The sequence below is a fragment of the Alexandromys fortis genome, unplaced genomic scaffold, assembly GCF_014885135.2.
Source record: "Alexandromys fortis isolate MF-2015 unplaced genomic scaffold, M_Fortis_MF-2015_v1.1 scaffold_56, whole genome shotgun sequence".
Taxonomy (NCBI): domain Eukaryota; kingdom Metazoa; phylum Chordata; class Mammalia; order Rodentia; family Cricetidae; genus Alexandromys; species Alexandromys fortis.
The window spans coordinates 9,690,542-9,706,968 of record NW_026067935.1 but is presented as its reverse complement, the minus strand read 5'-3'; the positions used below and the strand labels follow the sequence as shown (position 1 = coordinate 9,706,968).

The 16,427-nt window shown below is 46.5% G+C and overlaps 1 protein-coding gene across 1 annotated transcript in view; it reads right to left on the bottom strand.

Annotated features, from left to right (window-relative positions):
• The window catches only part of Ehhadh (enoyl-CoA hydratase and 3-hydroxyacyl CoA dehydrogenase), a 28,409-nt gene extending 14,476 nt beyond the window's left edge, over window positions 1–13,933 (bottom strand). Inside the window, exons 1-3 of the mRNA XM_050146230.1 lie at window positions 13,773–13,933; window positions 5,511–5,614; window positions 672–850 (exon numbers count right to left, since the gene is read on the bottom strand). Coding sequence (XP_050002187.1) covers window positions 672–850; window positions 5,511–5,614; window positions 13,773–13,846 — 357 coding nt within the window. The 5' untranslated portion in view covers window positions 13,847–13,933. The remainder of the gene's footprint in view (window positions 1–671; window positions 851–5,510; window positions 5,615–13,772) is intronic.
• Between the last annotated feature and the right edge of the window lie 2,494 nt (window positions 13,934–16,427).

Here is a 16,427-nt window from a genome sequence, read left to right as displayed (position 1 = left end):
GTAAGCTAGCAGGGTGGCTGGGAAGAACAAGCAGCTCACCTTCCCTCCTACACCGCCCACTCCCTTCCCCATCTGCTGAGGCAGGCAGATCTTCCTTCCTGCTTGCAGCCTGAGTCTCTTCCTTTTCTGTCTCTCCCCCAAAGAGGCAGCTTCAACCTCGCTCCATTCTCCCCACTTCTCCCCTTCCCCCTGTCTCTCTGCCTCTCTGCTCTTCTCCCCTTCTTCCCCTTCCCTTCCATAACCCACTAAATAAATATCCAACCTCACTCTGCATTGGTGTGCCTATCCCTGTCTCTGTCTCTTGCCTGCTGCATGGCTTGCTGTCAGGGACCAGCCGCTTTCAGAGATCTGGGGAGTGGTCTTGTGGTGTGCCTATCTGTCTGTCTCTCCTCATGACCTGCTGCAGCCACTTGGGGAACTGCACCATCCCTGCCTAGGACTAGCTGCTCTCAGACCTGCTGCCCACTGCCACACTTGGGGACCTGTAGCATCTCTGCCGGATTTTATTTAATCCATTACACCTAAGGCTCAGGCAACTGTGGAAGAGGAGGGCAGGAGTCAAACAGCTGAGCACTGGCACTCAAGATGCACAGGAAAGCCAGCAGCCTAGCCCAGGTCCAGCTGGAGAGTTTGCACTGGCCGCCCTAACGTCACCTCTAAGAGCCTCTTACCCGAGCATTGGCGACTCGATAGTGGCAGCCCAAGGCTAGCTCTAGTCCTCCTCCAAGAGCCACACCTTCGATAGCAGCCACCACTGGCTTCGTGTATCTCTGTATTTCGTCCACCACATCTCCCAGTCTGAGGCTAGAGGAGGCTCCGGGGGGATTGCTGAAGCTGTGGATATCGGCACCTAAAGACACATGGACAAAGGGAGGTGGTTCAGAGGGACTGGGCCTTTGTCACTAACACCAGGGCCACAGCCAGTCTTAGAAGGCCCAGATGCCTTGGGGCTGAGAGGCGCTTTATCTTCAGACTGTAGATAGAAGGAAATGAGAGAAATCAAATCTTTATCAGGAACCATATAGTCTCCTAAACTCTGTGTTCCCATTTGGTAGTGAGCATCTCCAACTTCGGGGAAATTTAGGAGCTCAGAAAAAGAGCTAGATTCTTTACTAAGTCTATCATTCTGAAAGTCAGTGCTTTTGACCAACCAGTTTTTAAGAATGTCACCCTTTCTTCACTAAGAACAAAAGCCTTGCAGTGTAAAACGCCGTAGTTAAATGGAGACTTCTTACGAGTTACATCAGTAACCAACTTAGTGTGTATACATTTCCTGAAAGCATTTTTAAATGACTTGTTTATTTTTATTTTATGGATATGGAGATATTGCCTGAGTGTTATGTCTGTATGCCGCGTGTCTGCAGTGCCTGTGGAGGCCAGAAGAGGGCGTTAGATTCACAGGAACTGGATGGAGTTACACAGGGCTGTGAGTGGCCATCCCACCCCAATGTGAGCAGGAATCAAACCCAGGTCCTCTGGAAGAGCAGTCAGTGTTCTTAGTCACTGAGCCAGCTCTCCAGCCCCTGATAGATTTCTTATAAGTAATAAAATTAACATAGCTTGTCTTTCTGGATTATAAAAATGAGGCAGGAATTATGAAAATTTAAAAACTGTACAAAAACAAAGCAATGAAGGGCCACCTAAATATCATCTCCCAGAGATATGGCTTGAGGCTGCTGAATTCTTCGTCCTCCCAAGTGTATGTAAAGGATTTATGGCCTCACTATGACATTTATCCTTTCGGTCTCAGTGGCTATCTTAAGTGACTTGAAAGTCTTAAGAGATCTCAGTATGTCTTTCTAACACAGAGAGTGCACTGTAAAACCTTATTTTTTGTCTTCACTTGACAATGCAGGCAATTCCTAGTGTTTCCACAGGGCGTCCTCTATTCTTTGACATCAGTAGGCTTGGTATAAACTTCACAAGCAATGGTTTCAGGGCTGAGGGTACAGCTCAGTTGCAGAGGACCAGCAGTGCATGCAAAAGCCCTGTGTTTAGTCCACAGGGCTGCAAAACATTTTAAATTGAAAATAATAATTGTGGGTAAGCCATATTACCTACTTCTTCCTTTTGTTAAGTTGGGAGCGTAGCCCCCAGGCCTGGGAGTTGTATTGGTCTAGACTCCAAATCCCAGCATTCCAGGTCCTGACTCCTCCCTGGGGTGGGGGTGGGGGACAGGACCACTCCCACAGGGTATTTCAGTGAGCTCCCAAAGGAGAAACACGTGGTGTCGTGTCTCCCCCACCCCATCGCATTCGCAGCCTCCCCTCCTGGCTCCCCCTCGGGCCACCTGTTAGGAAAAATTCCAAACACCTTTCCCCTCTTTTCTACCTGCTCCTTATCCACACCGTGTGAAGACGCCGGGCCTGAGGCGCATGGCCCACATGCCACCTCCTTTAAGTCTCCTACCAACTCACCTGAACAGTATAACCCTCTGCATCACCAGTGAGAAATCTACAGTTTCGAGATATTAACTGATTGTGCAAGACTCAACAATTAAATTAAGTTACTCATGAAAGAGAGACCCCACCCCAGGCAGGCAGGCTACAAAGCCCGCGCCTCCCTGTAATCTTTTGATCACACAGCGCGGTCACAGAATGTCACAGAGATTTCACTTCTCGGAGAAAAAATTAAATTTTGGATACTGGTTTAATGTCTAGAAGTTTTATTAGATTCCTTTCTTAATCCCAATGAATTTCTGATGAATAAATTTGCTATTCCTGCAAACATTACTGTATCTTTGGGTACTTTTTTGTTTTGTTTTGTTTCAATCTTCCTTCATAGTCCTTACACCATGGGTTTACTTTTCTAGTTTTGTAGGCTGGCAAGGGTCTCAGTCTAAATGGGTGGGGCTCAGCCTTCTCTTTCTCCTCCAAGGAAAGCTTCCTGCTCAGCACCTACCTGTTGGCCGTAGGCCTTGTAAACATGGCTATCTTCTAGCTCACTGAGAATTTTTATCTTTACGTTAATTGCTATTGAATATAATTTTCCCTGCATCTCTTGAAATAATCATATCATTATCCGTTTTAATCTTCTGCTGGAATAAGTAACACTGAGAGTGTCCCAGCAGTCATACTTCTAAGACAAGAGTGGTTGTTACACCTTTTATATAACAGGAGGTCCTGTTTAGGAAAAATCAAGATTAGGGTTGGTCTATCCTTTTGATTGTTCACAGTGCCCTGGTCCTGTACTGGCTCACACTGCCCTAGTAGGGTACTGGTTTTAAACGCAGGCTAGCATCAACACAAACTGAGACAGATACTTTGCGGCCACACCCACAAAGTACCTGTGACTCTCATCTGACTTAGAAACACAGATCCGTTCAAGTTCAGAGGAGGTGATATGGGGGCTGGAGAGATGACTCAGTAGTCAAGGGCATCACCTACTCTGGTTCAGTTCCAGTTCCAGAGGATCTGATGCCCTCCTCTGGCCTCTGCTGGTATTGCATGTACATGGGACAGACAAACATGCTGGCAAAAACACTCATACACATAAAATGAAAATATTGAATCTTTTTTTAAAAAGGAAAATAAATCATACTAGACAAAGAGGAGCTGCCTATGACCAGGGGACTTCATCGTGGACCTGCTGGGGAGGACTTCTGTGGCGACAGAGAGAGAGTAAGGAGTAATACTTCCCAGGCAAGGACTGACAGTGCCTGCCACAGGAAGCCAGAAGGGATAGGCGGAGCTTCTCCCTAGACCCCAGAGTGGGAGGGGCTTCTCATGTCACATTACGAGCTTCCAGCCTCCAGAACCAAGGAACTTCATAGTCTCCTCAAGCTTTTATTAACTTATACCAAAAAAAAAAACCCAAAACCAAAACACCAACATTACATTGTTGCTGCTTTTGAGTTACGTCTGCTTGCCATTTCTCTAATTCTGCCCTCTTTCATCCCTTCTTCATTTGGTCATGTGTTACTGTTCAGTTTGTCAGTTGCAGTGTTCGGTGCTTAGCTTATTAGGTTTAAGGTGTTTTCTTCCCTGAAACAGCCCCTTACAGCTGCAACCTACTGGCTAACTTTTATTCGTGTGCCATCTTATCCCCACACCAGATGTTGTATTGTCATTGAGGCCACAGTATTTGCTAAACTTCCTGATAATTTATGCTCTGACTCAAGGATTAAAAAGGAATTCAATTTCCAGACAGATGAGAAGTTCTGCTTGTGTTTTTGCTGTTGATTTGGAGCCTGGCTTGAAGAATTCCAAAAGAAGTTTACCAAGACAAGCTCTGTGTACACCGGGAGTGTACCCAGGGCCTTGAAACCACAGAGCACCCCACCACTGAACTACACCCCCAAATTTCATGCTCCAGTTCCAACCTAGTTTTGTGAATATTGCCAATGTGTTTAAGAGGGTACCTTTCCCAGTTTAGAGGTTAACTGTCCTGTATATGTCTGCTGATCAAACTGGGTCCTTTCTGATACTTTGCTAAAAGCAAAACGTTTCAGCCCAGGAACGGGCATCACAGTCCAGTTTCTACCTCATCATCACGCAGAAATCGAGTTCTCGAGGATTCTGCCCCTCTTCCAGGCCTCACATCATCCAAACCACCACGGTGGGTGTTCAAGCTTTGGAGTCTAGCGAGAAAGCCATTGCATAGCTGGCGTAAAGTCGGTGTATTATTTTGATCTGTCTGTTCCTCGATCTTCTTCACCTGGATTTGTTGAGCATTATGATACATATGAGATCATCACCACTTTGTCTGTCTTAGTAGTAAATCATCTCTCTAGCGTTAGTCAGGCAAAGCAAGCAGTGTTACTACGGTCAGGACTTTCCCATGGTTTCTTCTCCTGACTGTGGCACCAGTATATTTTCACTGAAATATACTAATATTACAAACACTGAATACCTGTGGTCTGGCGAATTCCCACAGCCCTCATTTCCACCTGACTTCCATCGAAGTCAATATATTAATTTTCGGGGCAGGGAAAGAGAGAGGTACCACAGACTATACCAAATGATTCAACACTTCAGATATTTTGGCCACGCTGTGCCATGTCATACAGTGACTAGGCAGAGCACTGTCCCGGTGTCTGGAGGGCGGGGGTGTCCAATGAAACATGACCATCACTTCAGGACGCAGCGTGAAGAAAATAATAACACATCTTGAGCTTGTTCTGAGCACAGACTGACGAGAATGCTCAGCCGAGACATCTCACTTAATCCCACACAGCCTCCTTCAGCTACAAATTCTGGTCCCTATGCTACAGGCTGAGAAAATGAGGTAAGGTTATCAAAAAGGCCCAAGCTCAGGCAGGGTAGAAGGGACAGACGTGCATAGAGCAGACACCCAGCAAGTTTACCGCAGTGCTGAGCAAGATGTTCCGCGAGGGCCGCAGTCCTGTCTAGGTCGCTGTTGGGAGTCACGTGTCCCTTCTCACTCCCACTCTAGCGCCCCCTTTCCTTACCCTCACGGATCTGACCCACGGGGGCAGCCGATGCACTGTTGCTTGTGGACCAGGCAGAAGTCTAGCTGGGGGTAATGGGAGAGATGTAGACAGTATTTACCTGCGCAGAAGTTGCCGTTTGCTCCACAGATCACGACGGCTTTAATTGTGTAGTCTGACCCGGCTTTCTGGAGTCCGTCTCTTATCCCCCTAAGGACTGCTGGGCTAAAAGAAAAAAGGTCCACGAAGCAGATTAGTCAAAGTTAAACGTCTACGATCTTAGAGATTTTCCTTTACTAATGGTGGATACAGAATGCAGAATCTCGTCACAGAACTTCCACTATTTGTTCAACAGACGAAGTGTCCACTGTCAATTAAGTGCTGAGCCGATACAATAAATCCACTTTAAAAGCAATTATGGCTTCGCTTCACTGCACTCCAACTTCGCTCATGAAAAATCGTTAGTAACCAGTTTTAGAAACATTATCCAGGCTATCACCGCTGTATTCTGGAGACCACTGTGAGAGAAGTTACTTGTCCTCGTTTAATTCACTGTCAGTGAGACTTTTCTGTCTGTGACAGCCAAAACTTCTAATAAATGTAAGAGGATAAGACAAGGGCAAAGAAATGTCAGGCAAGGACCACAGTAGCTGCTTTGCCCAGGTTCAGTACGAGGGAGGCATCCACAGAAAATTCAGTTGAACCCACTATCCCAGAGGGATGGGACTGTGAACCAAGGGTGCATCCTTCGGATGGATCTCTCTCCACTCAAGAAGTAGGGAAGACACAGTGATTCCACTCAAGAGACCTCTGTAATCACAAGAGAAGGGATAATTTGCCAATGGGATTAGGGTGGAAAGTGGGGGAACCTAAGAGAACCATAGGGTGACAGCTGCAAGGAAACACGAACTACTTTGACTTGGAATGCTATGTGTTCTGGGTAGAATTCTTTATTATCATTATTATTATTATTATTATTATTATTATTATTATTATTATTATTATTATGATTGAGACAGGGTTTCTTCATAGCTTTTGGTTCCTGTCCTGGAACTAGCTCTTCTTCTAGACCAGGCTGGCCTCGAATTCACAGAGATCCGCTTGCCTCTGCCTCCCGAGTGCTGGGATTAAAGGCGTGCGCCACCACCGTCGGGCTTAGGTAGAATTCTTATGTACACTACGTGAAGGTTTCAAACCAAACTGTGGCAAAAGACGTGCTGAGACCAACAAGACAAATTCACGGAACACACTAGACACCTGCCATTGCTATGTGAGGGATGATTGCCTTTCACCCAGTTCCCTTTCACCTAGACACAATTAAACAAAACCTCCTGCTCCTGACTTATTAATGAGAAATCAAATAAATGGAATCCAATCCAATCCAAACAGAGCGATCAGGTGTCCTTCAGTATCTGGGCAGAACTGCTTTGGGATGCACCACCCCCAGCCTGACAAATCCCTTCCATGGTCAAGTCTGGCAGATAAAACTCTGTGGGACTCTCACAAACCCCTGACGAGCCATCTTTTTCAAACTTACAACAAGCAATATACATGCTGCCTAGCTCATAGCATATTGTTTATGGAATAGTGACAAGATTTAAAAAATGGTGACGTCCTCACTGAGGACTCAACTGTTGTAGACAGAACACCATTTTCTACCCATGGGTAAGTGGCAGGTATGGAACCCACGGCCAAACTGCTTCCTTCTGGACTTTCCCCGTCTGGGAGCCACTGAGGCGAGGGCTGGGGCTCACATTACAATCACACTCTCATCTTTTGTTCATTTTCCTATTGTAATGGTCTGTCCTGTCCCTTTAAGAGACAAGCCCACCCACTCCCTCCCCTGTCCATTGAGGCAAGCAGATCTTCCTTCTGCTTCCAGCCTGAGTTCCTTCTTTTCCATCTCTCTGGAAGAGGCAGCTTCTGCCTCTCCCCTTCTCCCTACTTCTCCCCTCCCCCCCCTCTGCTGCTCTCTCTGCTCTTCTCCCCTTCCCTCCTTTCCCTTTCCCCTCCATAACCCAGTAAATACCCACTTTCTCTGCATGGTGTACCTGATAGGTCTCTGTCTCTCCCTGCCTGGGACCAGCTGCCTTTATGGCCCTGTCATGCTCTTGTGCCTGCTGCCTGCTGCACCCACTCAGGGAATGGTGCCATTTTATTTTTACCATAACACTTGTTCATTTTGAAAACAGGAAAAAGAAAGAAAGAAAAGTGGCTACAAACAAAAGAACTTGACCATGACCAGCCAAGGGATATTATGGCCTGTCTCCCAGCGGGGACAGTGGAATCTGAGAAGACATGTGAGCCACAGTCTGCTTCACAACAAGCCCTTCCCTTCTTTGGAACTATTACAACAATGACAGCATCCAAAACCCAAACAGAAAGTTTATTAAGTCAAATGTGTCCAATTTTCAGAAAGAAAGGAAGGAAGAATGAATGAATGAATGAGAAACATGCCAAACATGTGAGGTTAGGTTTTAATTTCAAAAAACATTATTTTCAGCTATGCGTCTGTGTACACGTGTTTGCAGTTGCTAGGGAAAAAGTGGGGTCTCCTCTTATGAGGGTGGTAGTTTTAGAGGTGTGAACACCGCCATTCTGGGGGAAGATGCAGGAATACCTTCTCCAGAGACCTTAGACTTTGACTGGAATAGAAAGAAATTTGGCTAAGTTGCAATTAAGGATTTATAATATTTGGGAGGGAATGAAGAGAAAGAATTATTCAAATAATAGCTCAGTAGGCAATCATGGTGGCTCTCATCTTTAATTTCAGGACTTGGGAGGCAGAAGTTAGCGGATCTCTGTGGACTTGGGACTAGCCAGGGCTACATATTGAGACCTTATGTATATATATATATAAAAAGCTGTGTGTGAAGAAGACTTGGTAAACTAGAAAGTTAATTACCCACAAAAACTAAGAACAAGAAAGAACAAGAGTATAAAACAAGGAGAAACAAGGAATTCCCTTGGTGAACAAGCTAAAATGTGGTAAATCATGTTCCTTAATATAAACGGTAAGAAAACACCTTAAAACAGAATAACAAAGTCCTCAGGGAATAAAGGGAGGCTTTTGTCTTTGTGAGGCAATTATTTTTTACCTACTTAATTTCTACCCTTTAACCTTTTGCTTTTGACTGAGTAATTAGAGACAAAATCTGATCACAAAAACAGATTCTGAGCCGTCACAAGGCACATGCAGCCGGTGTGGGCACCCTTCTAGACTGGCTCTGGATTATGAAAATCCCCACATATGGAAGTCTATTATACAAAAAGAACAGATCAGCTGCATGGAGCCTATGGCCACTGCCGTCTCTAGACTCCTCAGAACCGGAGCTATCCTGGGAGTGGTAGCCATGCACAAATGAGGAGAAACCCCCATGTTTATCAGGGCCTCAGGCACGCTGGGTGTAGTTACTGGCTGAATGGCAGATGGGAGACCCAGAGATACAAAAGGCCTCCACCGTATTTTCCTTCTAGGTGAAGAATGGCAGCCAGTGGTGGCTAACATCTGTAATCTCAGCTCTTGGATGCTTGGGGCAGAATTGTCTCAAGTTCAAGGCTAGCCTACATTATAGAGTGAAATCTTGTTTCAAAAATCCACAACAAAAACATCAACACCCCTCAGACAACAATGTGACCGGCGTTTCCTGTTCCAACCACACCTCTCTTTTTATTTATGTTTTGAGTAACACTGAACACCTCCCTCCAAAAAACAATAACAACAGCAAAGCACAGAAATAAAGAGAAAGGGTGAGCTGTTATAGGCAAAACTAGATATAGGAGCTGGGGCTCCCACGGCCTGAAGGAATCCATGGAGTAGGGGTCGGGGGTAGGGTCATATCAAGTGTTTCCCTAGGACAGCATTTTTAAAAATTGAAATCCAAGTTCGTCAAATCAAGTTTGAGGCTTATGAACCGGTCATTTCCCCCAAGCGGATAAGAAAATCAGACAGTCCAAACTAACCTCTAAAGACGGCTTTGTTACACAAAACTGATTTCAGTAGTGCATTGGTAGGTGTGTCTTCAGTTCTAAAGAAAAACGTTCTAGTTTTAACTCTCTGGGTTACAGAGCAGAGCAGGCCGGAGTTGGCTGGGGTACTGAAAGCCTCCATTCCCAGGGCCAGGCCTGGTAAGCAACTAGGTGCTAAGTCTACACAATGCCAACACCCATCTGAACTCAAGCAAAACGAGTCTGGCTAGATTCAATGCTAAACTGCTTCTTTGGGTAAATCCCAAAGTTAGTCCAGTAAGCATGTTTATGAGTTACCTTTCTTCCATTACTTTTAACCCTTGAACCTGGAGGAAATAAAAGAACCCCCCCGCCCCATCCCCCCACCCCCGCCCAGTTCTAATTAATTAGTGATGGGGTCACAACCGAGCTTGAGAACTGTTACTTAATATCCACAAGTCCACAAGCCATAGGCATTTCCCTCTGCGTCTGTGGGAACCAGGCTCATGGTGACCCTCTCTCCACGGGACCTAAATCTTCATATAGTGAAGTCCCTCGTGGAAAATGAGATAGTATTCATATATATACACACATCATCTCTAGACTACTTACAATAGCCCATAACCTGGAAAAAGTGTGTGTGTGCAACAGAGATCCTGGATAAAACGACACTCTCTATGCATGGTTAGCTGATGCAAACCCCAGGATGCAAAGAGCTGGCTGTTTTTTAAGAGACTCTCAAATCGAACCAGCATCACCTCAACCAGTGCTGCGAGAAGACAGGGAATTCCCCAATTCCAACCCAACCTTCCTCTTTTATCTGTGTTCTTGAACAAGACTCAGAAATGGCTGTAACTGGTACAGTTCTATTAAACTCAACTGAGAGGTCCCAGCAAGGGAAGGTCCACTGGAGCTGAGAAGGCACTTCCCCTGCCTACAATACCGTGTGTGTGTGTGTGTGTGTGTGTGTGTGTGTGTGTGTGTGTGTGGAGTCGAGTTGACGATAACATTCACTGGCTGAGAAAATAGCTTAGTAGTTAAAGTACTTACCACAGGAACAACACACATGATTCTGGAGACCAGAACCTATGGAAATGCTGGGTGGGTGTGGTGGCCAGGAGTCAGGATCCTTGGCCCAAGCTAGCTAACTAGACTAGCCCTGCTGATGAGCTCTGATGAGGTGGGGAGCCATCAAGGAAGACTCGACGTCAACCATCGGCTTCCATATTCATATAGGATCATATAGATATAAGGATGCCCTCACACCACACACACACATGAACATTTGAACATGTATGCATGGATACCACACCTATTTATGAGAAAAACAAAAAAAAACAAGATAACATTTTGATATCAGTTTCTTTGACCATAGCACGATTTTCCTACCAGAATTTTTTTTGTTGTTGCTACTTAATCCAAAGTTTATCAGATCAAATTTGTGATCTGAACCAGCTTGTTTCCCAAATAAAGAAACAAGTAAAACTAGAATATTCCAAAATCTGTAACATGTGAGGGTAAGCTAGGTTTCAGAAAATTCTCCCATGTATGCATCTTCATATTTTATGCACTTAATTTAAATTTAAGGGTTTTTTTTTAACTAGGTAGGTTATAGTAATAGCAAATGTTGAAGCCGGGCGGTGGTGGCGCATGCCTTCAATCCCAGCACTCAGGAGGCAGAGGCAGGCAAATCTCTGTGAGCTCGAGGCCAGCCTGGTCTACAAGAGCTAGTTCCCGGACAGGCTCCAAAGCTACAGAGCTCTCACCAAACAAACAAAAAAAGAAAACCATTGCTCTGGAAGACAGGTTAAGTCATCAGCCATGTTCTCCACTTAGGAAGAAACTGTAACTACCAAGAGCAGAGGGAGACATGGCTGCCTACTCCAGCAACAAAGGATTTTAATTGGTTGGGGGGAAAAAAAAGTATTAGACAAGTTACCATACCTCATTCATGTAAGAAGAGATAGCTTCCCACATAAAATCAGAAAGAAGGAAGGCCAAAAAAAGTTAAGGTAAAAAACAAGGAAGCTGTTGGTGAACAATCACGAGGCTGGAGCAGAGGCTGAGAAAGGGGGCTTCTGTAAGGGACTGGCCACAGGCTGCTCAGAAGAGGACCTCAATGCAGAGCTGTTTACAATCTCCGTTTCTTTTAACCCGTACAGTTTTTTTGAGTTAGATACTTAACATTTCTCCGGACTGGGGAGGGACTGAGCAGGGTAAACGCTAGAAACACATCACATAAGTACCAGAAGGACTGTGGGTATGAAACTGGGGCATTCCGCCCTCACCTCTTGATGGACATAGTGCCTTATTGTGAACAGAAAGTTCAGCAGAATCCATCTCTCTAGTAATCCCAGCGGTATACAAACATCCCAAATGGATAAGGCATCATATTGCTTATGCTTTCTTTGTGAAAACACGCGGTGCCCACTTCCTGACTGAGGTCAAGAGTAAAACTGACATGATCAGTATTTTCTTTCATCCCCCAAATGGCCAGTAATCGGATCTATTTGTGTATGGTTTTATTTCTGCATGCTGTATTGTACTACTATATCAATACATACTGCATATGTATTAGTGAATACTATCCTTCACATTAAAAGAAGTACGGTAATATATTAAGCCAGGTATGGTAGTTCACACCTTTAATCCCAGTATTTGGTAAGTAGAGTCAGGTGGATGTCTGTGAGTTTGAGACCAGCCTAGTCCACATAGTTCCAGATCAGTCCGGAGTACACAGTAAGACCCTGCTTCAAAAATTGTAATATTAATAATAAGGATAAAAGTTTGACCTTTGTGGGCACCAGGCATGCATGTGGTGGACAGACATACATGCAGGTAAAATACCCATACACATAAAATAAAATAAAAAGAGTTCAAAATTTTTAAAATAAAATCTAATGGCAGTGTGGCTTAAAATCTCTCAACATGTCTCCTCTTTCCTGTTTTTTTATGATTTACTTTTTTTAGACAGGGTCTGCATAAATCAAGGCTTCCTCCTGCCTCGGTCTCCTGAAAGCTGCGATTCTAGGTGTGCGCCAAACTGGCTTCTGTTCGTTTTGCTCCAGCAGCTTGTGCTGGGAATGTCCACCAAATGGTCTGTTTTTACTTTACTTATTCTGCTGTTACACAACTATTTCCTTGCGATTGAAGCACTCCTTCCTGAAGGAAGAGAAAGGTTAAGATTCAGGAAACTGACGACACTGACAGGGCGCTGGAAGCCAAACACTTTCCCGATGTTTACGATGCTCAGGAAGCTCAGAGAGTTGAAGATTCACAATCTCCACCTCATCCCACCCCCTCTCCAGGGCGGGGGCTGGGGGGGGGAGGAGCGGCCGCCTGTGCAGAGGAGCTCCCGGGATGGGATGTAGTTTTCAGCTGTCATGTTGGGGTGGGCTTTCCAGTGGTTCAGTTGCTTTGGGAGCACCTTGTTCTTGTAACTAACCTTAGCAAACTCACTAAGCTAACTTGGGTGGAAGAATTTATTTGGTCTGCCGCAGGCGCCCTCTCTGGGATGAACGGATAGCCTGCTGTATATGAGTATTCTCAGTTTGTCTGGGCCTGGCACCAAAGATCATCAAAGCAGGGCTTGTGGATGGAAGGAGGGGACCAAAGGTCACTCGAATATCCAGGCTACCCCTCTCTGCCCTAATTGCGCCCTCATAGGTAGGGAAGGATTATGGGAGAGAGATTCCGGCATAGCCAAGCAGGACTCATGATCTTTGCTGGAGAGGGTTGCTTCCAGTGTGGCTGCTCTAAACTTGCCCATGCTTCTGCTACCAGCGCCCTCACCCACTGTTCTGAAAGTTAGCCTAACAAACCCACCGGTGCTCCCCCCCGCCCCCGCCGAGTGAATTTGGCTGGAACTGCACCTAGGATCGTCTTTTAGACGGCAGGAGGTCTCCCTTAGGGGAGGGATTTTAGCAACATCTCAGTAAAATGTTATACCGTATCTATCACGATCGGGTCCACCACTTCGGCAGTCTGCGCACGGGTGACTCCTCCTGAGACTAATAGAGAATTATATTCTATTTGCCAGTGATATGGAATGAACAAAGTAAACGAACTTGATCATTTTCCAAAAAAACAACAGACCTCACTTTTAAAAGTAATGTGCCTTCCATTGTACAGAAGAGCATCGCAGGTGAAGAAAACAAAACTTCAGCTTTTCAGAAAATGCTACTCAGTAGGCCTCTTCCGACGGGGAGCGTTGACAGGCTTGGGGACCAAACACAGTGCTTTACTATAGCTTTGGGAGTTGCAGGAAGCCACGCCTCTGTAGGTTCCAGACCAGCCAGCCCGAACCAGCCCAGAGCGCGCTGTGAGTTTAACAACGAATAGAAGGAAGGCCCGAGTCAGCAGCTCATTGGCCGGCCTTTCTAAGAGAGGCGAGCCCCTACCCAGATCTGCCACACCCCTGACCCGGAGCTGTTACCTGACAGCGTTGACCGGAGGGTTGCAGAGACGGATCAGCGCCAGGGAGTTAGGCAGCCTCAGAAACTCAGCCATTTTCCCAAGGTATCCCGCACCTCTGATGCCTTGGGCGGCCTTGGTCTCCTTTTCTGGGCCGTCCCGAGAGGAGGGGCACGCGCTGGGCCAATGGGAGCAGCCGCCGCCACCGCCTCCTGCCCCTTGCACCGAGTCTCAGCAAGGCTGGCTGCGCCCCAGAGGGACTGGCCAAAGGCAAGCCCAGCTGCACCACTGAAGTCAACCACGTGTTCTCAAAACAATCAGTCACCTGCCCTGGCAGGAAGCCCCGATGCCCCCCCCCCCCCCCCCCCCCCCCCCCCCCCCCCCCCCCCCCCCCCCCCCCCCCCCCCCCCCCCCCCCCCCCCCCGTCTACCCATCCCTCTCTGGTTCTGCCCCTTCTAAGGGCTGGAATTTCTTCTCATAGTTCACCCACGAGCTACGCACCTGTTATAGGATGAATGTAGGCTGGATACTGACAATAAACCGTGCCTTGTCTCTTCCCTCTCAAAGGTCAGCCTGAGCAAGGTCCTTCCAAATGCGTATGCTTCTCGTGGTTGCCAAAGCCCACCAAGTGGCCGGAAGACATTGTGCAGATCGACAGGAAACACACATATGCACACAGACGCGCGCGCGCGTTTAAATCTTCACTGATGTCTCCCAAGTTTTAACAATGTCTAAAGATTATTTTCACACATGTTCTTTACTTCCTGAAATAAAGAAAGGGTCTAGCTAGTAGAAAAATGCTGACTGCCCTGGATGTCCCGGGTACAAGCAGCTGTCAGAGTCATCCCAATAACCGGAACCCACATGTCAAAGACAGCCCAGCACCCAAAGCATGACCTCAGGTGCCAGCGATGACTAGAGCCTCATGGGAGCAAGTGGCTACTGACAAGCGACAGGATTATCTATCTAATGCCTCTAAAACAGTGCCTATTCTGCAGACTCTAACCCGTCCCCAAACACCACCAGTGTGTTCTCTTGGCGGAAGTCTGCATGGTCAGCCCAGGTCTCCCCTATAAGGAGCAATAACTTCAGCTTTGCCTCCCTCCAGATACTGGTATCCAGGAGAAAAGCCACACTATCCTAGGAACTCGAACAGCTAGAGGTCAAGGTTTAATAGCACTGAGTGGCCTTAGCACACCTCACCCCATGGGGCATGGGGAGATATCGAGCACACTTTGGAGCCAGCTTGAGACTCTGTCCTCTCTGCTTTGCAGGAGTCAGTCAGTGGCCACCGTGTCTCTGCATTTTAATCTTAGTTGAGCACAGAACTTTCTGCTGTGTCCCCTATTGTGGGGTTGTGGTGCAAGCTTCTGTGTAAATCTAAAGCGCTGCCTAGCTGTTTGGGGTTGGCTCCTCATCAGGGACATGACCTGCATGAGGCAAGTGAGGCATTTAGGGGACAAAGTTCATAGGGCAAAGATCACCCAGTGCTGACCCTGCTGGCTCCTCAACAAAAACAGGCTCACCCACAGTCCTCTCGATTAGTCCCTCTGGAAATGGTACACATTGTGAGACTACCGGCTACAGCTAGGTGGTAGCATGCTGATTTCTCTTCTCCTGGTCCTACAACATTGCCCTTATGCACGGGTTCCATATGTGTTGAGTCCATGGGTGTGAAATTTGTCAATTAGCTGGTTTCTCTTACGTTGCTGTCTGTAGAATGCTTGACTATTCAAGTCTTTTGATCGTTGGTGTGAACTACCATATCCTTCTGTTATTTTACTCAGTTGCGCTCAGCTACTTCATAGGATGTCATTCCCCGAGGGTTAGCGCTGCGCACCCTCTGCATGTCACCCCTTTGCTCAAGTCCATTGCTTTCACTGTAGCAACTGAGCCTTGAGTGCTCAGTTCACGGAGGTATCTCGGGTTTGTTAAGGCTTCAAAGGAATCATTGTAAGCACTGGAACTGCTACGGTGCCCAGGAGGTCAATGGTGAACCCTATCGAAAATACTGCTGGTCAGTGCAGGTCCCCATCTATGGGAAGAACAGGGGTGGGTCTTTCTCCCCATCTTGAGATCTCTGTCTACTGAAAAGCCCAATCTCTCAGGCAAAGGCTTCAATTCAGTCTCATTGAAAGGAAGGAAAATACCCATGGGTCTAACGATCCTTCTCTTTTTAACTTTGCATTACGTAAGTTTTCAAGTGTGCACCAAAAATGAGAGCACAGTAAAGCAACACTATCAGTCTGTGACCGCTGATCGCTGTTGCTTTCCCGTGTTGTATAGTAATGCCACTCCCAGAACTATGGTGTTTCAGCATTGACTCTGCCCGATGCAGTATGATGGTGCTTGGCATGGTGGTGCAAGCCTGTAATCCCAGTCAGCACTCAGGAGGCTGAGGCAGGAGGATCACCATGAGTTTGAGGCCACCCTGGGCTATATAGAGGTCTCAAAACAAGCAAATGAAGGTCATGTGATGGCCTTTTCTCCGTTCTCCCCCCAACTTCTCTCTATGGTGTTGCATTCCCATCCCACACCTGCCACCATGACTTTTCAAAAAAAAAAAGAAAAAAAAACAACCAGGTATTTTAATAGGTAAAAGGGCAAGGGCACTAGAGGTGGCTCGGAAAGCTCAGAACTATCTCTGCGATTTATTTACTTTTGTACTCAGTCGGCA